The sequence below is a fragment of the Nicotiana tabacum genome, chromosome 21 (genome assembly GCF_000715075.1).
Source record: "Nicotiana tabacum cultivar K326 chromosome 21, ASM71507v2, whole genome shotgun sequence".
Taxonomy (NCBI): domain Eukaryota; kingdom Viridiplantae; phylum Streptophyta; class Magnoliopsida; order Solanales; family Solanaceae; genus Nicotiana; species Nicotiana tabacum.
The window spans coordinates 13,712,188-13,735,240 of NC_134100.1; the positions used below are offsets into that span (position 1 = coordinate 13,712,188).

The 23,053-nt window shown below is 37.5% G+C and overlaps 2 protein-coding genes across 4 annotated transcripts; one reads left to right on the forward strand and one right to left on the reverse strand.

Annotated features, from left to right (window-relative positions):
• Positions 1-432: 432 nt before the first annotated feature.
• On the forward strand, positions 433-5,109 carry LOC107797478 (putative serine/threonine-protein kinase PIX13). Its single transcript, XM_016620377.2, has 6 exons — positions 433-793; positions 1,546-1,877; positions 2,981-3,116; positions 3,202-3,344; positions 3,449-3,572; positions 4,381-5,109. The coding sequence occupies exons 1-6, from the start codon at positions 709-711 to the stop codon at positions 4,815-4,817; spliced, it is 1,257 nt and encodes a 418-aa protein (XP_016475863.1). The 5' UTR covers positions 433-708; the 3' UTR covers positions 4,818-5,109.
• Positions 5,110-6,395: 1,286 nt separating this feature from the next.
• LOC107797476 (ubiquitin domain-containing protein DSK2b) lies at positions 6,396-16,946 on the reverse strand. Of its 3 annotated transcripts, none has more exons than XM_016620374.2 (8): positions 16,517-16,946; positions 9,970-10,731; positions 8,919-9,133; positions 8,668-8,781; positions 8,003-8,061; positions 7,731-7,759; positions 7,116-7,199; positions 6,396-7,016 (listed from the first exon to the last, which is right to left on the reverse strand). In XM_016620374.2, exons 1-8 carry the CDS (start codon positions 16,767-16,769, stop codon positions 6,868-6,870), a joined length of 1,665 nt encoding a protein of 554 aa, XP_016475860.2. In that variant the 5' UTR covers positions 16,770-16,946; the 3' UTR covers positions 6,396-6,867. The 3 variants fall into 3 exon arrangements, with proteins under 3 accessions (XP_016475860.2, XP_016475861.2, XP_016475862.2); XM_016620375.2 differs by having other exon boundaries at positions 9,973-10,731; positions 16,517-16,929; XM_016620376.2 differs by having other exon boundaries at positions 7,116-7,196; positions 16,517-16,929.
• Between the last annotated feature and the right edge of the window lie 6,107 nt (positions 16,947-23,053).

Sequence of the window (23,053 nt, forward strand, 5' to 3'; positions counted from 1 at the left end):
CCGGGCGAGTCCCAATTCTGCCTTTTAAAACAGAGGATGAAACAAGGATTGCGGTTAACAGGGCCGGACCTACGTATAGAGAAGACGGGTCATTGAACTCCATTAGCTTCGACAATATTTTAGATATATATGTGCATATATGTTGAAAATGTTTATATATTTTGCCTGAAACCCTTAAGGTCAAAAGTCTGATGGCGTACTGATTGAGCAGTCCATGTGCCCCGGTAACCTTCAAATCCGAATTAGCCAAGACCCTAAAATATGTAGTAGATATTGGGTGGGAAACCAAAAAAAGAACAAACAGCAATTGGAACAGTAGATTACTCAAAGCAAAAACAAGAAACCATCCTAGAAAAAGCACAGAAATTACTGTTATAAAATATAGATAAATTTTGGCGCGTATATAAAGAAAAAATGGAGGAGAGCCAACGTACCAAACAATCTTGTTACATAGACAACATTAACATTTCCAAACACTTTCACTTTATGTTAAGTAAAAAAAAAGGCTTTAAAGCAATTCTTGGAAAAGTCCACCAAGAAACTAAGTCACCTTTTTCCATTTCATTGATAATATCTTTGAAAATTAAAACCATTAGTTTCTCCTTTCCATCCTCTTTCTTGTTTCTTTGGAATTTAATAAACCATTTTCAAATTGAATTATGGTAGTATTGAAGTGAGGGGAAAAATAAGGAGAAAGAATTGAATTTGATGGGGAATTGTTTTGGAGCTAAGCTCTCTAACTCTAACCCTAGTAGTACTCACCCCAGCTTCTCAGCTAGACCCTCTACTCCTGGTACTTTCTGCTTTTTATGCATCTATTGTTTTATAGTACTTAGAGATTTCTATTCTGGGTATTCTGGAATTTCCCTTTCTTCTTGTTCATGAGTCCCTTTCATCATAAGAGGCGGAGCCTGAATTTAAAGTTTATGAGTTGTGAATTTGCAACCGAACTATAGCTAGTTAGTGACTTACTGGGTTCGCAATTAAGTATTTGATTTTTTTAAAATACAAATACAGTGTCTAAGCAAAAAGCTAGTGGATTTGATCGAACCCGTAGGTAACACTCTCCCTCCGCCGTAGGTAACACTCTCCCTCCGCCTTCGTTTCATTTTATATGGCGGTATTTGATTATGTACGGAGTTTAAGAAAGTAGGAAAGACTGTTAGAACCTGCGAACTTAAATGTGTCATAGACATTTTTATAGCTATAAGAGCATGTTATTAATGTAAAATGAGAAATTTAAAGTTAAAATTGCAAATAGAAAGGTGTCGTTCTTTTTAAGAACAGACTACAAAGAAAAGAGTGTCGTGTAAAATTGGATAGAGGGAAGTACTAGCTTTTCAGCATTCTTGAATTTCTCGTGAATGATTTGTTGATGGTCTTAATTCTTGTAATTATTGGGTTTTTTGTTCTTCTTTTCCTCCAGGTAGAGTTCTCTTTTTAGCTTGTTATGAATTAAGGATAACATTTCAATATTGTAGTTTTTATATTTTGCTGAGAGTCAGAAAGTTAGAATTAGACATTTACATGGTTGTTTTTGTGCAGACACATCAAAGAACTACAGCAGCGGCGTTGGCTATTCGGCCACAAGTAGCAGCATTGGAAATAGTCATTTCTCAGCTGCTGCAAGTGATGATACATGTTTGAATGGAGAGATATTGCCAACTCCAAATTTGAAGATTTTTAATTTTTCTGATTTGAAGTTAGCTACAAAGAATTTCAAGTCTGATTCAGTTTTGGGGGTCGGCGGTTTTGGGACAGTGTATAAAGGATGGGTTGATGAGAAGACCCTTGCTCCGGCTAAAGCTGGAATTGGAATGATTGTTGCCATCAAGAAGTTGAACTCTGAGAGTACTCAAGGATTCGAAGAATGGCAGGTATATAATTGAGATGTTTTGATACAACGATAAAGCAACTTTTCTTCAGCACATATTTAGACTCTTTTTGGATAAAGAAGCCAATGATTTGGCCTTTTCCCTTTATATTAAAAAAACTTTAAATTCACAAACATGGATACAAGTTGAGGACATGGCTGCAAAAATAAAAGATAATGTAGCTAGTTTGTGGCTCGTCATTTAGTCAATAACAAGGAGTTAGTTGTTCAATATGCTGAAACTTTGGGTATCCAATTTCGGTTAAATATCTATAGAATAACGTCTTTGTTTTGGAACATCCAGTAACAGACTTGAGTAATTGTTCCATCTAACAAACTTATTCCCATCATACTTGCTTGATGCAATTGAAGTAATGAAGAACTATGGTAAAATGTGTATGGTCTACGTGAATAGATTTGCATATATGTTTATCCTGTTATACTAATATTCTTCTCGATTCAGGTATTAATCAGATTTCTATTGCTTAATTTGCATGTTGTCAAGTAGAAAACTAAATGTTGACTTTGCTAGTTCACATTGCGCACGGATTGCTCATAAAATATGAAGGATAAGGTTTTAACAAAATTGTTTTGATTTGGTTCTTTGAAGATGCAAAGTTGGAAAAGTGAACAAAAAAAAAACCTAGAATTGAATTGCACTAAGCTGAAAAGGTTAGTGTTTGAGAATATGATTCTTACTCCAACACTGGATATGGTGGTTTATCTGTATATTTGCTGACACTTATTTGAGATGCCGTAAGCACAGAGTCTGTGATCGTTAATTCAATATTACTACACTTTTCCAATTTTCATTTGCCACAAGAATACATTTTATGTTGTCGACACAGTGAAATGTGTCTTAACTATCTATTTTACTTCTTATGACACCTTTTAATAAATTAATACACGTTTGCGTCCTGACCATATCGTCTATAGCCATTGGAGGTAACACGTTTTAACAATAACATTTCTAGTAGGTATATTCATCTGAAATTTTCCATTTTCTTTTTGCTTAATAGTAACCTATCTGTCGCCAGTTCTTCTGATCTATGCTTTCCAGTTAGATTTTTAAACGATGCTTATAATCCGTGTCAATTTGAAATGCAGTCAGAAGTGAACTTTCTAGGAAGGCTTTCGCATCCTAACCTTGTTAAACTACTGGGATATTGTCGGGAAGACAAGGAACTGTTACTTGTTTATGAATTTATGCAGAAGGGAAGCTTGGAAAACCATCTATTCAGAAGTAAGATGTTTGCGTTAGAAATTTAGTCGAACCAAAGCTACTTAATGATATGGTGCACTCACCTGCAATGTGTTTGTTTGCGTAGGGAGTGCCGCTATTGAACCACTTTCTTGGAACTTGCGGCTCAAAATTGTCATAGGAGCAGCACGAGGCTTAGCATTTTTACATAGTTCAGAAAAGAAAGTCATTTACAGAGACTTCAAGGCTTCCAACATACTGCTTGATGGGGTAAGATCTGCTTACTTGTGAAAAGTTTTTCTTCTCTAACTTTATTATACATCTATATTTGGCTATTTGTTGAAACTTTCTGCTTCGCACCTTCTGCTTTGTAGAATTACAATGCAAAAATATCAGATTTTGGCTTAGCTAAATTGGGGCCTTCAGGTGGAAACTCACATGTGACGACTCGTGTTATGGGCACATATGGTTATGCTGCTCCCGAATATGTTGAAACTGGTGAGCATTTTTTTGAGCCAATCTGCATGTGTTCTGAGACTATACTGGAAGCCCAACAATTAAATGATCCCGGATTTCCCTTACTATATATGGGGTCTAGAGTCTAGACTAGCACAAAGTTGCAAAACTAGCTCTGACCTTGACTGAAAGAGCGAACATTGATTTGGGATTTAAGTGGGTCGATGACCATAGTGCTTTATGGTAAGTTGGTTAATGAAGTTCAATTTTTTGTTAGATTCTTAGTGTACTTTTAAATAAAGGTGGCTCTCTCTGTCTGACAATGAACTTCACCTATATATATTCATCGGATATATTGGGGGTAACATAGGATATCTCTATTTTTCCCTGAGGGAATCTTTAGTATTCCCGCTGCATAGCTTTCAGTTAGCCACTGGTCATCAAATGAAATGGGAATAGCCCATCATCTTTACATAACTATTGGTTAGCTCGTTTGCTTTCTGCTCGAACAATTACAATTAGCTAAACAACCTTTTCTTTGTGTTATGCCATGGTTAAATTAGCATACTAACTGTAATTTCTTGCCTTTATTTTGTTATTATCACCTTCTTCATAAGTGATTCGTGAATAAACCTGTAGAACATATTCCAAGATCTTTAGGACAGATTCAATTATGCATGCTGCACTTTTATTAACACGTTTTTGAATATGGCCAATACCATGGCATCCACTTGCAAGTATAGATATTCCATTCATCTCTTGTAGCAGTTCACCTCACAGCAATAAAAAGCAAGAAGCACAAACGCATTTGCAGTATTACACGTTAATTAGGATGTTGTCGTGTTAACAGGCCATCTATACGTAAAAAGTGATGTGTATGGATTTGGAGTCGTGTTGCTTGAGATGTTGACAGGCTTACGAGCACTTGACACCAAACGACCGAGTGGACAGCAGAAGTTGGTGGACTGGGTGAAACCGATGCTGTCTAACAAAAGGAAGCTGAAGTCCATTATGGACGCTCGGTTAGAAGGCCAATATTCTTCAAAGGGAGCAACGCTTGCTGCTCAGATTACTCTAAAATGCCTAGAAGGCGACCCCAAGAATAGGCCTTCAATGAAAGAAGTAATGGACGTGTTGGAACAGATTGAAGCCATCAAAGAGAAACCAAAAGAATCCAGAAGCAAGTCTGAGCATTTTTCATCTCATCGCCACCAACAATCTCCAAGAAGTCGTCAGTCACCACGCCAGACAAACGACCGTGGCTTCAGTGCCGGATCTGGAAAATGACAAGTAGAACTGGGAGCAAATATGAGCTGAAGAACTTGGCCTTTGCTATGTGTTTATAAATTTTCTTTGTTTCTCATTTAGTTTAAAAGTTCATTATTCACTACTTTGTGGCATTTCAATTTTCTTAACTACAATTTTTTTTAATCTTTCACCTCTGTGTTATATCATATATGGCATAACTGTATTGTATGTGATTTATCAAAGGTACTCATAGAGAGCTTGACACTATTTTTGCTTCTGTATTGAGGAAGGTTCAGCAGAGTTAATTGGAGCAAACTTTCTTTTTATTTCATTGCACTGGCAAATGTGGTTGTAGCTGTTAGTTCTCTTGTTTCTTCTTTTAGTAGATTTTCCAGAGTTGTCTATTTGTGCATTTTTTTAAAGTCGTGGAGAGAAAAGTATAGCAATATTTGGTTACTATTTTTCATTCCTTCATCAATAATAACTGCATAAGTTATGCATTAAGGATAGAATATGGAATAAGAATGGGAGATTAATAATACATGAATTAAAATAACTAAATGGCAAAAATTAACCCTCGTAACGGTAAGCAAACCTTGTATTCTTGTTTAAAAAATAAACACGCATTTTTAATTTATACACTATATACTGATTTTAATACATCATACCAAATATCCAACAAGAAGCTGTCCTGATTGCAGTTTGTATACAGTTCAGGATTGGATTTGGCTGATACAAATAGACTATCTCATCGTAAGTCTGTTACAAGAAATAATCTATGCATCATTAATTCATTCCTACATCATTAATTCCTGCATTACTAATTCTTGCATAATTTGTCACTAAACCAAACTACTTAGTTAATTAAGCACCCTTTTTGTCCAGCCAGTTAAGTACAAGTCCACGTATCATTTTCAAAAAAACCTTTTGTGGAATGGAAATGAAAGGAAAGACGGTGAAACTGAAAAGGGCCAAAATTTCCCCTGAATTATACGAATAGAACACTTTCTACCTTTTACTGTAAGAATTTTTGGATTTTTCAATTTTTTTTTTTAAAAAGAATTCCTTTACCTGGAGTTGAAAATAAGGGCAAACATGTGCCACTTTCGCAACGGCGAAATCTCGGATGACCCAAACCATCAACAGAGGGCATGAGTGTCCCATAACGTATAGTGCAGGGGCAATATGGCCCTTTGCCGTTTATGCTTTTTCAAGCCATTCTGACAATATAACATGTGAAGCCTAATTATGATCAAGATCTTCCTTTTGCTATAAAGGAAACTGAACCATAAGTTCACAGAACGATTTGTATGGCCTTCTGTAGTATAAGCAAACCTGAAATTAACAACCACTCGGCCTAACATCGACTGTCTGTAAAAACAACTAAAGATTTTTCATAACTCAAAGAACAAAAACCTGCACATTAATACTCCAGTAGCATACAAACGCTGAAACACATTATGCAGCTATTTGAATAATAAATTCAGTGGACTGAGATATATGACAACAACAACAACAACCCAATAAAAAAGGTAGTGTGTACGCAGACGTTACCCCTACCTCCGAGGAGTAGAGAGACTGTTTTTGATAGACCCTCAACTCAAGAAGACGAAAAGAGACAATAGAACAGTAATAACAATAGAATAATAAATCCTTACCCCTACCTCGGGGAGGAGTATAGAGGTTGTTTCCGATAAACCCTCGGCTCAAGAACACGAAAAGAGACAATAGATCAGTAACAACAACAGAATAATAAATCTAGTGGACTGAGATATATGACTATGGCTGAAAATTAAATAGTGTCCAGAAAATCTGAGGTCGCATGGAGGCGGAGAATAGATAACATTATATTAAACTAATTATGAAACTGACTTTAACATCTCATGTATGGGGAACTCAAGAACTAGATCTTTCATCACTTTCTTTTTTAGTCCAAGTGAAAAGAGAACGGGCAGACGATGAGACGCGGATCCAAGTACTAAAATTTTGAATATTTATCTCCAGCATGATATGACGCTCCCTTGTGTCCAAAATCGATCAATTCACCGAGCCATCAGTTGCTGTGTTGTCCTATAGTCAAATACTGACACTACTGTCCAGAATTTCCAATAAGTCGCTCTACTGCAGCATGAACATTGCCTGCAGTGGCAATCAGTGCCCGGATATTTTCTTGAGTGTCAAAGAAACCCATTTCTTGTAACTGAGTTAGCTGAGTAGCATATAATTCCTCTGGGGGCACTACAACAAAACATCAAGAGGAAAATTGACAAATTGGTTAGTCGGAGGGAAAAAGAAAGAGAGAAATGTTGAAGAACAAAAGAGAGAGATAAAAGTAACCATTAGATCTGTTAGGGACACCCAAGCCCCCCGTCTCAAGTCCACCAAACATGTTCATCAGCATTTCCATTCCGTTGTCACCTGCTGCAATTATTCAAACCACCACACGATGTGAGTTGACTTGAGCAGAATCCATACACAGAAATTGCATTAACTTTGTCCTTCAACCCTGAATTTTATATGGTATTAAATCAAAATAGATTCAATAGTTCCCTATATCCATTGTATCACTGACAATCAATAGCCATCTATTTAACAACCTGAATAATGGTTCCACAGTCAAGAATCCAGTTTGAAACCCAAATTCCATATGTCAAATAAACTAAGATACACAATGTCTCTGCAACGTAGATAACAACATGGACAAATTGAGTGTCTATTTACAAATGAAATGATCTATGATGAGTTTGAAAGTTGAAGGTGTGTATTGTTCTCAGTGGACCCTGTTTGTGCCAAGATAGAGCAAACTTTTGAAACAAAAATGTTAAGAAGAATTATGTCCCCCAAGACAACATTATTTAACGAAGAGACCAGCTATCATGCAAACTAATTAGGAATGACTGATCGCAGCGATACGATTATCAAGTTGGAAGAACTGAAGAATGGGAAGTTTACCTGCTCCACCAGCATTTTGACCCACTTGTCTGAAAGTAGAAAAAGGGAATTGTCAGCACAGAAAAGTAGGAGTAACAAGTTTGTCTTTCTTCCTTCCATATTAGATCGATTTTTTCCATCCAAAGCAAGTAAAACAAGAATATGTCAAGTTCTCTTTTCTTCAACAAGGGTACACTCCGAATGGTGAGAGTTGAAAATTCAAGTGAATAGACAACTCGTGTAAGATAAATTATGAAGCATTTCTCCAGCCAAGAAAATAGGTCCCAACTTACTGGTTTGTTTGCTGTCGCCAAGCTTGAGACAAAAGCCCATGCTGAAAAGTCATAAGTTGCTAAAAAGAAAGAAAAGATATAGAAGTCAAAAAAGACAGATGGATAAAAACAAAGGAACACCATAACAAGATAATCATACACTGATCGAGCGCTATACTCAAATCTCAGACACACATCAAAAGCCCTCTTTTTGCACCCTTGGCCCAATAACCCCACTTAAACCCTAAAGAGCTTCTCTTACCCAACAATGGCAGCCTTACCCCACCTTTTTCTTATTCCTCTTTGTCAGATTTCTAACATAGAACTAGGGATTCACAAACAGGTGTAATGTCATTGTAAAAGAATAATATAGAAAAAAGTAGATGAAAGTTTTTTGTTTCTTGGTAGTTAGTACCACCTGCCATTGTATGTTTTTTCCTTTAGACCATTTGACATCCGATGTTCACTTCTATTTGGTAAACGGTCTCTTTGGTCCATATTATATTTCCTTTTTGGTTTATCTTGCAGATGAATGCACTCCTCTTGAGTGTTATTAATGATAAAACTTTTCGTATTACCAACCAAAAATGAATGGGATCACCCACACTATTCAGTTGCTACATATCATGCACCAGATGCATATTTTAGGCAAGCAAGACCTTCCAACTATGGCAAGAATTCTTTACCTGCATTGTCTCAGGTGATGTCAATTGACGAATAAACTCAGGATTTTGCATCATTTCTCTAAGATGGGAGTTGGAATCGAGCATGCTTCTTAGCTGTGGGTTCAGCCCTAAAACCTTATCACACAGATTAAATGAGAAGCTTGATGAGAACTTTCTGTCAAACAGACAAAGAGGAGCCAAGGGAAAAACACATACATCCATAAACTAAACGACTGCATGCAAATTTTCAGTCAGACCAAATAAATAAATACCTGGTTCATGTACTGAGGATTTGAAAGGAGAGATTGCATCATCTGTGAGATCGCAGGGTTCTGCATCATTTGATTTAGAGAAGTGGTATCTGGCATGCCACTTAGCATTTGCTCCAAACCTGGGGAAGCAAGTCCACCTAAGCCACCAAGTGGTGCAGCCCTAGTATCGGCAACAGTATTTGACCTAGCAGGGGTATTGGCTTGGGCAGCTCCAGCTGAAAAAGTCAAGGTATGAGTAAAAACAACCCAAGCCATGCAACTTATGGAGATGAAACCATATACCTCATACTTATCCAACAACATGACTTCATTAGAAATTATAGTTCATAAATAAAGCAATAACATAATGATTAGCCATGAATCCTAAGAGTACAACATAACTGTCTTTAACATGAAGGATTAAAAATGCTTTAAATCAATACTAAGAAGCTTACAAGAAACTGTGAAATATTTCAATGGACGAAAAGTAAAACGAACAAAAGTTTCTTTTACAGTCAGCAAATTTTAATTAGAAATTTATAGTGCTTTGATGACCATTAAAATTTTGTTATGCGATAGGGATATGAGAGCACAAGTTCTAAACACAAATTGCACAAGTACGATTTCATGGCCAAACCTTAGCAGCAAAGATGCATGAATTATCTCCAGACGCACAAGAGAAAGAGATAAAGTTAGCTACTAATTGCAGGAGAACCTCAAGGTCAACAAAACAAGAGATTAAGTCAACAGTTTAACTATTTCAAGATGCATTGAAGAGAAACAAAAATCAGTGCACAGGATCAAGTTAGATTTTATCTCATGTTACTTCACTTTTGGTGCAAAAAGGAATATCCAAATGAGGCAGAAACTTTACTCCCTCTAAGTTAAAAAGAGGGCTATACAGTTGGCTTTTTTGCTCACTTGTACAGAAATCTTCAAATCTCAGCACTACCTTTGTGCTGGTTTATGACTACAATTATTGCCATTTCAATTTCCTTTATAAAAAAAAGGTAAACAGTTTAACTCTAGCTAGTCAAAAACAATTAAAGAACAAGAGCTGGTAAAAACTAACTGCCTGCAGATGCCCAAGGATTAGGAAGTGGATTAGTATTAGGAGCAGGCGGATTATCAGTTGTCTCAGAACCGGAAGTTGGAGGATTATTTGACTGGTGTCTGCCTTGCCCACCACCTTGTGCTCCCAAAAGAGCTGCAAACGGGTTAGACCCCACATCATTTCTCGTATCTCCAGACAACGTTGTTGCATTTAGGAGTGGCTCTTGGACATTTTCGTACATACGCCTCAGCATGTTAAATCCCTCAGGAGAAGATTCAATATTGCTCATGGCCCTGTCAGTATTGCGCATCATCTCACGCATAAGTTCAGGGTTTCGTGCAGCCTCCATTGTCTGTCGAAGAGTAGCAGGATCATTGAGTACGTGAGCAAGCTCGGGATTACGCTCCATGATCTCTCGCATTTGGGGATTATTCATGATCAAGTTGCGAATGGTTTCAGGGTTATTCATTAAATTCTGGACAAGAGGCATATTCAACATATCTCTCATCATGTTGGGGTTTTGAGTCAACTGCTGCTGGACCTGCTCAAAATCTGGAAGTCCAGCTCCAAACAAACCACCACCACCACCACTTCCAAGACCAGGAAACAGTGAAACTCCCAGGCCTGATCCCGGAAATGGCCCACCTACATTTGAAGCAGCATCTCTTGGTGCATGCTGATCTGTATTTGGACCTCCAGCATTGGTTGAACTTGCAGGGTTTGCAGAGGGAGCTGGGCCAGAACCTCGAATTAAATGCACAGTGTGATCCGCCTCCAGACCTATCAAGCACAAAGTTAAAATAAGCTAGATAACTAAGATTACCACTCTGATAGCTTGATAAAATGTGAATGCAGATACGATAGCAGATGCAAGAGAAGCCCCGCACCGGAGTTGCTAATAGTTTAACAATTCTATACGCTAATCTTGAACATTTTTGAAGTGATTATTAACCAATAGTGATCAACTTGACATGTGTCAGAGTATCTTCATGTAACAAACAATGCAGACTTAGAAGTTAACCACAGGGAAAAGAAGATATTCCGTCCATGCAAAACTGAGCATCCCAAGGAGGGTGGAACCACACATTACATTCAACAAAGAGTCACAAAAGCCCCACTTTTACACCCTTCTCACTCAATAAGAAAAAGAAGATATTCCATCAATACCAAACTGAGTATGCCCAGAAATGTGGAATCACACATTACATTCAACAAAAAGTTGCAGAAGCCACACTTTTCACCCATCTCGCATCACAGTTTTGCAATTCTAATAATATTAAACCAAAAAATTCCAATGGCATCACATCTTTCCTCTATGTAATAATCCGTTTTTCCAATCAAAACTTGTACAAAGTCAAACATTATGATAGAATGAACATTGTAATGTAACAGAATAGACCTTAAGTCTCTTAGAATTTACAATTTTTGGCACTTTCGGAAAAAATTACCAAATGTATGGTTTTGAGTTTTATCTTCTATGCAAAAAATGTAATAAACACAGATCCTTCTTTTCAGACAATTTATAATAACATTTTGAATTCCTGAAAGACCGGGTAAGACGCTTTTTAGTTATAAATGGTCTACTAATACAGTATAGTTTAACAATAGCTTCCCATAAGTCAAAGCAATTACTTAGAACCTTCTAATTACCCCCTCAATCTGTCAGACACTTGAGGCTACAGCAGTGTACACATCCTACTATTCAGTTTCCAAATTGCTGTCACTAAGTCGAGTCAAACAAGATACTACTCCATCTCCCGTGTCAGCATGTGCAACATTAGTACGTAACAATCCAACATCAGCATAGAACTTCCAATCAACTGATTTTCAAAACTAGGACTACCCCTCTAATATGGCAAACAGCTCGTGCACGCATTCTTGCACATTGAACAAATTATTAATCCACTCCTCCCAAGCAGCAGCTCTCTTTCACCCTGGTAAAACGTTATCAAGTAAACCAAATGCCCATGTTCTTTTTATCAAGAAAAGACCCACGTTGTTTAACAGTAGATACCAAAAGGATATTAGCAAACAATACTATTTGCCACACATATTGAAGCCAATAAAGCTCATTTTCTTCATCTTTGCTCACCTTCAGTGGATAAGCCCCAAATCCAATTATCAGACAGTAAAAGCATTACCAGTCCCATTACAAGCATAATAATAGGTACAGATTACATATTATAACCTAAAAAAAATCACAGGAGCAACTACTACTATGCCTCTATTCCAAGCTAGTTAGGGGCGGCCAACTTAATCCTCAATATCTATTCCACTCCTCCATTTGTCGATTTCACTCTAATACTCAATAGTTTAATACAAGAGTCCATAATTACATTAAATTCATTTTCCTTTTCAAAAAGTATAAATAAATACAAGAGCTCATAACCAAATCAAAATCGCAAGTTATCAATCCCCTATCCGAAGAAATGTTTATGACCATACGGGAGGCTCTTCCCCCGATCCTGCACATACGCGGGATGCCTTGTGCACCGGACTGCCCGTTTACCGAAATCAACCAAGAAGGTCGGGGGATTTGAATAAAACAAAGGGAGACACGGACAGTCAGGAATCTGGATTAATGAACTTGAACGGTGATTTAAGGGAGTAAGTATAACAATCTAGCTGAAGGGGAGAGAAAGGCATAACACAGAATTCCGGTTTTTCCCAATCCTTCACACCATTCTTCTGATTTCCTTTCTCCTCTTCTCAATTCTTCTAATTTCGACGCGGGGAGGAGTTAACGCTAGGTTGGAAGTTTGGAGACAGACGCTAGAGTCTTAAGGTTTCAAACTAAGTAGGTAAACAAACGGAGTACTTAGAGTGCAAGTTCAGCGATTGGATGCATGAAGAAGAATTGGAAGTGAAGATTGGTAATCAATTCATACCCAAAAGAGATAGTTTCAAGTATCTTGGGTCTATTATTCAAGGAAACGAGAAGATTGACAAGGATGTTATTCAACGTGTTAGAGCGGGGTGGATGAGATGGAAGCTCGCCTCGAGGGTTTTGTGTGATAAGAATGTGCCATATGGACTTAAGGGCAAGTTTTATAGAGTGGTGGTTAGACAGAATATGTTGTATGGGACTGAGTGCAGGCCCGTGAAGAAGTCCCATGTCCAGAAGATGAAAGTAGCTAAAATGAGGATGTTGAGATGGATGTGTAGACATACCAGCAAAGACAAGATTAGGAACAAGGTTATTAGAGACAAGGTGGGAGTGGCATCTGTAGAGGACAAAATGCGGGAATCGAGGTTGAAATGGTTCGGCATGTTCAAAGGAGAGACATAGATGCCCGGGTCAAGAGATGTGAGAGGATGACCATGGCGGATCTGAGGAAGGGTAGAGATAGCCCAAAGAAGTACTGGGGTGAGGTGATTAGGCAGGTCATTGCTCCAGCTTACCGAGGACACGACCCTCGATAGGAAAGGATGGAGGTCGAGAATTAGGGTTGAAGGTTGACATGTAGTCGTTAGTGTCTCTTAGGCTTACCAGTAGTACTATTACTATTCTTGTATTTTCTTATTCCTTGTTCTTTATTATTACATGGTGTGTCATTCGCTTCGGTTACCTTATTTCATTGTTGTTTCTATTGTTTGTTGCTTTATTTTCACTGTTCCTTGAGTCGAAGGTCTATCGGAAACAACTTTTCTACCTTCACAAGATAAGGGTAAGGTTTGCGTACATATTACTCTCTCCAGACCCCACCTATGGGATAACACTAGGTTTGTAGTTGTTTTATGGTAACCTAAACCTACCAACCCCTCTTCCCTAGAGGTCAAAAGTGGCCATCTCCGTTTTGCTCCCTTGATGAATGACTTGAACTCCCAACCTCAAGGTCGGAGGTGGAGGGAGCTTTCCAATTAAGTTATCCTTTCTAGTCCCTTTGTTGTTTGAATTTTTTTTTTAATGAAGTAATTGTCTTCAATAAGGGCATCAAGAAGATGCAAAATAGTTAGAAAATAGAAGCAAAAAAGCAAAAGACTTGTTAGTTCCATCACACACAATAAAACCTTGAGGAAGAGTTGAACAAGTTGGTTCAAAAGGGATCCGTTGAAGAGTACCTTGAGAAGGTTGGAGTCCTTGGAGTACAGATGATGATCCACACTCCAACACTCAATGATGCCTACTTCCTTTCAAGATTCACAGGTGGACTCAAAAAGAAATTAAGATGGCTATCAGGTATTTCGAGGAACCACTTTGACAAGGCAGTTAAGCAGGCAAGGTCGCAAGAAAGGCTACTGACGCTTACCTAAAAAGAAGCAAAGTGGTCTTTAAAACTTCTACCCCCTAGCTGCATTCTCAGCCCATTCATAAGCCTAGTCAGCATACTACAATCTAAATATGCTGGAAATTGATCAATGACAGTGTAGTTGATGGAAATGTGCCTACTGGTGCCAAACTTTCACATGGTTCGACTGCTTGGGCTGATGTTAACGTGTATGTGGCAGAGAATTCTATTGCTTCAATCCATAGAGATATTTTGACAATATTGCTATTGCATCAGGAAATGAAAGTAGTAATGGCCTTTTTTCTCATGGCCAAGGAACACATGACATGGTTGAGATCAAACAAGAGGTAGTAGGTTTTCCTTAAGATTATGGTGGTAGTACTGAAAAGCATGCTGGAACAACTCCAGACCACAGGGAGCTATCTTACTTAGCAAACAAAAATGGAAAAATCAAGAGCTTTGCAACAGAAGTTAGGAAGAATTGAGTGTAAGGATGATGGGACTGACAATAGGGGAAGGCTAAGGATTCTGAATCCAAGGAGACTCATTATATTCCGGAAGAGGTGTTGAAAAGGGAATTACACCCAACCATTTACACTTGTCATGCTTTGCTTCATGACATGTGGGAAAAGTGAATAGTTCTTCTGATTCTGATAAGCTGCTAAATAAGAAGTTACTTGCCAGTTTCTGTGTTGGTTACAAAATTCACACTCTATTATGCACATCGCCCTAGGGTGCTATCTATTCAGGCTCTTTGTCTTCCATGCATAAGGGACCTTCAGCTGAAGGTGAACGGAAGCGTTGGGTATGTGTTCGGTATAATAAATGCAAATTTCAGATCATGGAGATGAGGGCTATTGGAGGAATCCACCAAGATTGTCTCCCAACCCCAATTTTAACCACCTCTTGTTACCCATTATGAATTCTATCTTAGTTTATATTTTATTGCTTTAATTATGAGTAGCTAGACTAATCTCTAGGTTGTGAACCAAATCTATGTTGTTTAACTAATGGGTAGTTGATTACTTGCTTTATCTAGATTGGGTTTATTATTATCTACTTGAATCTGTGTTCATTTGGCTAAATTAAGTGGATACCTACACTAAATCATTCCCGGTTAGCTGGGTCTTGCTTAGGAAAGTAGATTGAAGCTTGGGTTGATCTAATTACCCAAGGAATTGGAGATTGCTGGGAATAGCTAACCTCATCCCTGTTTCTTACTATATTTAGTTATTAATGCACTTCTGGCAGCTAGGAATGGTAATTGGAGTAGGCCCATCAACTATCGGGGTATTTGGCATCATATAAGGCCAGAGTAATTAGACTTAGGCTTAACTACAACCAAAATTTCTCCTTGTGGATTCGACTTGGATACTATCCAATATATATTGAGATGATTGTTTTTTTCTAATTAGAGGACACAGTTCGACGTTGTCAGCGCATCTAAGGGATTAGACCACATCCCTCGTATAAAAACAATGAAATTATTGTGAAAAGGCATGAATCTCTCTCTCTCTCTCTCTCTCTCTTGTTCGTCTCCTTCTCTCTCTTCATTTCCTCTACAATTCCTCTTCTCTATTCAAGTGTTCTTCATCATCTTCTTCAAGTTTTCATTGCATCCTAGCTGATAGTCATAGCTAATTTTCTTCTTCTACATAAGAGTGGAGTTCGTTGGTCGAATTAATGCAGACGTTTGAGTGATGTTCTTAGATTGAGTTTGCTTCTTAGTTCTATTTTCTGCACTTTCATTATAGCTTCTTCTTTCTATTTGAGCGGTAATTCCAGTTTACTGATCAGTATATATGAAGTACTAAATCGCTGAGTGCTAATTCTGTCATCTCCATTTGAATTCTGAATTATTACTATTGTGGAGTCAAATATGGGTAGTACCAAGGTTGTTACATCATATTTCAATACAAATTCCAAATATATTAAGAATTTAAGTTCCTCGCACAGACGGTGTAAAAAGATATTTACACAATAAGTAGAAAGTATTTGCAGGTAACTCTATTTAATAGCATTAATAACTAACCTAAAACAAAAGATAAGTAATTCACTATAACAGATTAAATTACACTCGAAGTGTAAAAAATTCAGTGCATATAACTTAAATCAATATATTAATTGGATTCCAGTTTTTTAATATTATCAGACAATTTTATCCGGTGGTAGCATGTCAGTTACCATTTTTACCAGATTACCAATTACTGATGTTTATCATTTATCAAGAGATTTCCCTGTAATTATCTAATTAGTGAACTGATTAATTACGCACCAGCAGTTGATCATCTCCACTATCGAAAAAGAAAAGTAAAAAAAGTGTATAATTAACGTACCGTAGCTTTCGAGTGTTTGCTCGTCTTTTAAGATACGGCCTTTATAGATCAATCTCTGATTTTCAGCAGGAATGTTTGCGTGCTGTACAAGAATAGACTTGAAGGATCCTACAGTCGAATCGAGGTTAACTTTCACGGAGAATTTCGAGCCGTTGGAACATCGAACGTTGATTGTAACACCTTCGCCGGCAACAGCACCGGCACCGGCGCCGGTGTTATTCTCCTTGTTTGAATCGCCGCCGACCATACTCATACTCCTCCTCGTGTGTAATTTGGGAGGTGTATTTTGGTAATTTCAATTGTTTGAACAGGAAAAAGAGTGCAAGAAATTGAAGCCCTATATGGGGAAATTTCACAATTCGCAGGCAGCTAGATATTAGAGACTAGAGAGAGACAAAGACAGAGATGCTATAACTTTTAAATCTTTTTTCCAGTAGAAATATAGAAATATAGAAATGTTACAAAGACCACGTAAGATACGTGTTCCTATGCTAAACCAAAAAGTTATTTAGTGGGCGTTTCGACATGAGAATTGTAAAATTCCGAAGAAAAAGAAATTAAGTGAAAATGGTATTTGAAAATTAAAGTTATATTTGAATATGATTATAATTTTGTGTTGCTTTTGAATTTTTGTGATTGATCTGACTGAAAACTTTGAAAAATAACTTTTTGAAATTTTTTAAATTTTCGTAAAATTTAAAAATTCATCAAGTGAAAATTAGAAATTTTATGACCAAACATTGATTTTGGAAAAAAGTGAATCTTTTTAAAAAAAATGAAAATTTTATCAATGCCTCACATGCTCTTTAATTATTTTTCCTATATTTGTTTAAGACCGTGGAAAATTGAACTAGGGATGAAATCAAATATTCACTATGTATAGACAATAATATTTAGTTATTAGAAAAAAATTGAGGAAAGGTATAAGTATTCTAAACTTTTGATCACACTCAACTATGCCTTATAAAAAGGACTAAGCGGTCGTTGCAAATATAATCCGGCTTACAAGTCCGGAGTAGAATCCCACAGAAAACTAAGACTTAGCTACAACTGTTCAATATTAACAAGAAGACAAACTTGAATAATTCCTAACTTATAGATATTAAGATTCTTGTATTTAACTAATTAACTAATAAATTAAAATAGTAAATTAACAACTAAAGATACTAAGGGTTAGAGTCAAGATTAAGGAGGTCTAGAGTTATGATTTTCCTAATTGTCGGAATCCTTCCCGCTACGTTTTCTATAAATTCGCCTAAGTCTTCTCTATCAATCATGAGCACTATGACTGTCGTAACTCTCTCCCGAGTAATTACAACAATATACTAGGCATATTCTCCCGAATTACGCTAGCTAGCTTTAATTGCAGCTACTTAGATCGCACCCAATGTTTCGTTATCCCTAATCTCACCTTTAAACCCTCCGTATTGATCCCTCATATATGTTAGGAGTGATGTTGTGCAACAACTACCTAAATATGCACTCTCTCCCGAGTAATACACATTAAATAGGCACAGTCGATTGAGGGCCCTTCAACCAACCACAATAATAACGTAGTTGAACAAATAGAGAAAATAATACGACAAATCTATATTAACATAACAGGAAAATCATCCTCCAATAGGTTCCATCAAAACCCCAGATAACAAATTAGCTATTCATAATAGTATGCATAACTACAATACTAGAATTCATAATCAATAATGAAAATAGGAAGAAGGAAGTGAAAAACTCGTAGAAGAATCTTCCGTCTTGCTCCCAATGTGTTCTTGCCTCCTTAGGTCGAATCTCTCGTCTCCTTAGCCTCCTTAGGTCTAAATTATGTCAAAGAATCCACAAAATAATATTTTTCCATGTATATATACCAAGTAGGATCGGGGCCAGACGAAAATACCTTCTCCCGCGTGAAATAGGACAATTACTCTATAAAATTTGTACAGGCGCGCCGCATGGGGCGACGCACTGTGCGGCGTGGCAGTGGGGAAGTTCAGAGAGCTGTTACCTGACAGACTATTGGAAAATTGCACAAATGCGGCACACTGTGCGGCGCGGTAGTGGGAATTTGCAAAAATACAAAAAATGAAAGTTGTATCCCATTTGAATAGCTTTCCAACGATATATTGTGGAGCCCAAACAGAGTTCTGAACGAAAAGTTGTGTGTATTTTACTAGACAATGCACCGCATGCCCGCTCGATTCTTTGTTTCGTTCTTAACTATCATCCGTTGATCCCCGAACACGATCCCGGCTTGATTCTTTGAGCTTTTATTCAAACTTCAAAGCTCTGAATCGCTTGAATTCATTCCATACTATCTACATAGCTCGGAATCACTCATACAAGGCATAAAATACACAATTTAGTGAAAAACACTAACAATTAAAGCTCAAACTCAATTAAAATGAAGTACATTAGAATGTAATAAGCGACAAAAATACGTAATTATAGCCGATCATCAACACCCCACACTTAAACCATTGCTCGTCCTCAAAGCAATCAAACGACACATTATATAGACACGACCTTTTTAAACAACTCTCCTAACTCATTACGCCAAGAATATTTAAAATAGACTAAGCACAATAGTGTAACATCTTCACCTCAAGAATTGACTCACAAGTACCACACATTATTCACAACTCACCCACTTACTCTAACATAGAGGTCACTGACATTATCTTTCCTTCTTGAATCAAGTGCCCTCACACAAAAAAGAGAGAATAGTTCCACACACACAATAAAATTTAAGAACAATTAGGAACTCAAGATAGAAAGAATTCACTCCCTCTCAGAAATAACATTCATATGCCACGAAAGATGCACCATAGGCTTGCCCGTAGTGTACTACTATACTAATCGAGCTCATTCAGTCTAGGATCAAGTAGGATTGTATTTGGTTGTAATGTAGGCTGAGGGACGGGTAGGATACATTTAGATATAAGAGTGACTATACCTCCCTAAGCACTTTAATACATACATTTTAACATTTAAAACACCACTTATATCCAACCAAAACTCTACCTTCACATCAATGTATATTACCACATTATTCTTTAAGCACAATTACATCAAGAGTTACCACTATCAAAGAATATTTTTCGCAAAAATACAACTATTTCTTTCTTTTTTTTTTTTTTACTTTTCCAATTCAAGTAGCTCTTACTTTTTCAAAACAGTGCACCTTTTTTCCTTATTTCATGAGTTCCACTCAAAAGCCAAACCAACCGCCCCACACTTTAACTTTTACAAAGTTCATAATAATTCAAGTGCTCATGAGAGGTTAAAAGGTTCAAATAGATGGTTAATTCAAACAAATGGGTAAAGCTTGTAATGTGGCTGCCAAAGAAATACGATTACAGGCTCAAAGGAGTTAACTACGATACATAACAATTAGGCGATTAAAATATATATATCTGGTTCAACAAAGAAACGTCTATATTACTTCCAAGACTAAACAAAACTACTATTTTGCTTTGCAAATACACGAGGCAAGTTCTAGACATCAAATGCAATGCATAGAATAACACAAAACCTTACACACATATGGCACATAACTCACTCAGGATTGGACTCATTAAGACACTCTAGTCAAAGTAGTTAAGCAAAGTTAAGATCATACAATTTAAGTTACTTCTACAAGAGTCAAAAACTGAGCGTAAGCATTACAACCAATGTACTCACTATTCTTAAGGCATAACAAATTCAAGAGATATCGCTGCAATTCAAAACACAACACAAGTTTTCCTATTTCTAACAAAAAATAAAAACTAACTACACCCGGTTCAAACAAAACCCTTGGAAAAGAACCGCGACACAAAGAAAAACCAAGGAGGAATTACTACACTACCTACAAAGAATTTTTTTTTTAGACTTAAATCTCTCAATAAAATTGTCTAGGATATCCATCATCGGGAAAAGTCCAATCCCTTTTTTCTTCGTTTTTCTAAAAAAAAATCAATTAAACTAACACAACTAAAATAGCATAGAAAGTCACCGAGACAATCTCCTCACCCCACACTTAAAATTGTGCATTGTACCCAATGTACACCATACTAATAAGAGGGTAAAAGAAACTCCCCGGTAGGCCAAAGGCCGGAGCACTAGTAGCTCATGGGGTACTCAGACTTCTCCCACGCTTAGTTCTTCATGCGGGTACCTCACACTTAGTTCCAACCATCTGGTTTACCGTTGCATCCTTCCAATAGCTTTGCTTTCCATGCTCCTAGAAAATAAAAAATCGACACTGTAAGCACGTGATTTTTGCTTCACGGGAATTACTCCAAAAGAAAAGAAAATCAAAAATATATGCATAAGTGTTTTTGTCATTGAGTGATTTTTATTTAATGTGTGGTAATTATTGTAAGGTGTTAACCAATGTGTGTGTAATTGTATTTTTAATTTTTACAATTTATTTAGGAGTTAGTTCAATTTTGGTAATTGAAGGAAAGAAAATGGTTGTGGAAAGTCGGATTGGGCCCCAAAATGAGACCCAAAACCAAAGCAAAGACCCAGTCCAAACCAGGCCTGCCTAAGCACGCACCCAAACGACGCCGTATCGGTGCCTTGGTTTAGATATGTTGATATGATTTAAATGAACGGTCCTGATCAGACCGCCCATTTAATCATAACGACGCCGTTCAAGGCGTTTTGATCTGAGCCGTCCAATCCCTTTGATCCAACGGATCCAGGCCCGCCCTCAAGACCCGTTAATCTGATCCGACCCATTTCCTTACCTGGTCTCACCCACCTTCCCACCTAAACGACGACGTCTTGCCTAAAGGAATAGATCCTGACCATAGATCTCCCTTGATCCAACGACCAGGATCTAAAACTCTAAAGCGTATATAAACCCCCCATCACACCCCACGCCCCCTATCCAAGCACCCCTTCAATCGTCTTCTTCACCAAACCCCGAACCCCACGAAACCCTAACGCCGCCCCCTTTTCCCTCACCATTAAAGCCGGCGGCAAGGATGCCGGTGACCACCCCCTTTACACCCTTGAGGCACCTCAACCCCCTGAATCCAAATCCACTTACAGCTTGGCTCGAATCCTCCCCCACCTTCTCGAATCTTCATTTGAAGATTCGAGACAAGACTCGATCTACACCAAACCACCCCAAATTCACACTAGACAGTCCCCTGACTACCCTTGTGACCAAACCAAGCCTGGTTTGGTCCAAATCTACCCACAACTCCTAGAATCTCAAATCTGAAGATCCAAACCCTAGAACACAAGAACCTGGGGAATCCGGCCAGTTTTAATAGGGGTTTGAGGTCTAATAGACTTTAATCAAGGGTATCTCGGTTTAGAACACCCCGATTAAAGTTTGTTCGGCCTCAAATGGTCAAATCTAGTTCAGACCTGGGTCGGCTTTGGTTGAACATTTTTAGTAAGTTTTCCTTTTTCTTTTCTGTTTTATTTGAGTACTGATTGAGTTTGTTAGCATGTTCTGTTGTGATTGTTTGGTATTTATGGTACTTTCATTCCAATTTCTTCCATCTTTGTAAGGCCTTTTATTTGGTCGATTGTTTTCTGTGCATGTCTGAATGCATTCTGTGATATACATGTTCGATTAGATTAGTCGTCGCATAAATAATTCATATGGCCTCCCAATATTGTGCAAAGTTGTCTGAAGTTATTCAGGACCCCGTACGTGTTGTTTATTTAATCGACTTGTTATACCTGGTTATAATTAGTATAGTCGACCTGATAAACGTCGTCGATTAATTTTCTATGACTGAATGATCAAATGGATTAACAACTTCACATGACTGATCGAACCCTGTCGTTGACTGAATGCCCGACATTGTTTGAAATTAGTTTGTTTGCATTGCAAAACAACTGAAAAGATTCAGTCCAGGGCAGCTCTGAATTTGAACTTTCAGGAGTTCAAAAATGCCCTACTGTTGCAAAGGGTTAATACAGTAATAACCAGGGTTTTAACAAGGGTAATTTGGGTGGAAAAAAGAGCAGAAATGATTAGTTTAAATGAGCTGACAAATAGGGTACTGGATTAGGATTAAAATAATGTAATAGTGGGGAGCCAAACTTGTTAGCATGGGGCTGATTGAATAAAAAAGGGGTGCCCATGTTTTTGGGCAGAAAATACAGGCTAAAGGCCTGTCGAATGGATGGGCATGGGGAATATTTTGATTAGTTTAAAAAGAAGTTATGGGCAGGAAAGAGGGGAGGGGTTCAAGGCAGCTTAGTGCTTGCCATTTCTGCCTATAAATAGGACTGATTCAGAACATAAAAGAGTGGACATTTTTTAGTCTTCAGAGAAAGCAAGAAACATAAAGAAGTTTTCAGAATATTGTAACCAAACACTGTCTGAAAACTGCTTAGGAGTTCAGATTGGTCAAGCTGTCTTGGGCCAATTGTTGTTGGTTATCTGCCGAGCTTTTTGTGATTACTGGATTGCTGTTGCTATTGCATTGAGTCTTATGGGTTTTTCCTGCTGATTGCAACTCTGTTTCTGGGTTTGTTTTGTGGTGCTCGATCACCTTGGGTTATCATTATTGAACTATTGTTGCCATT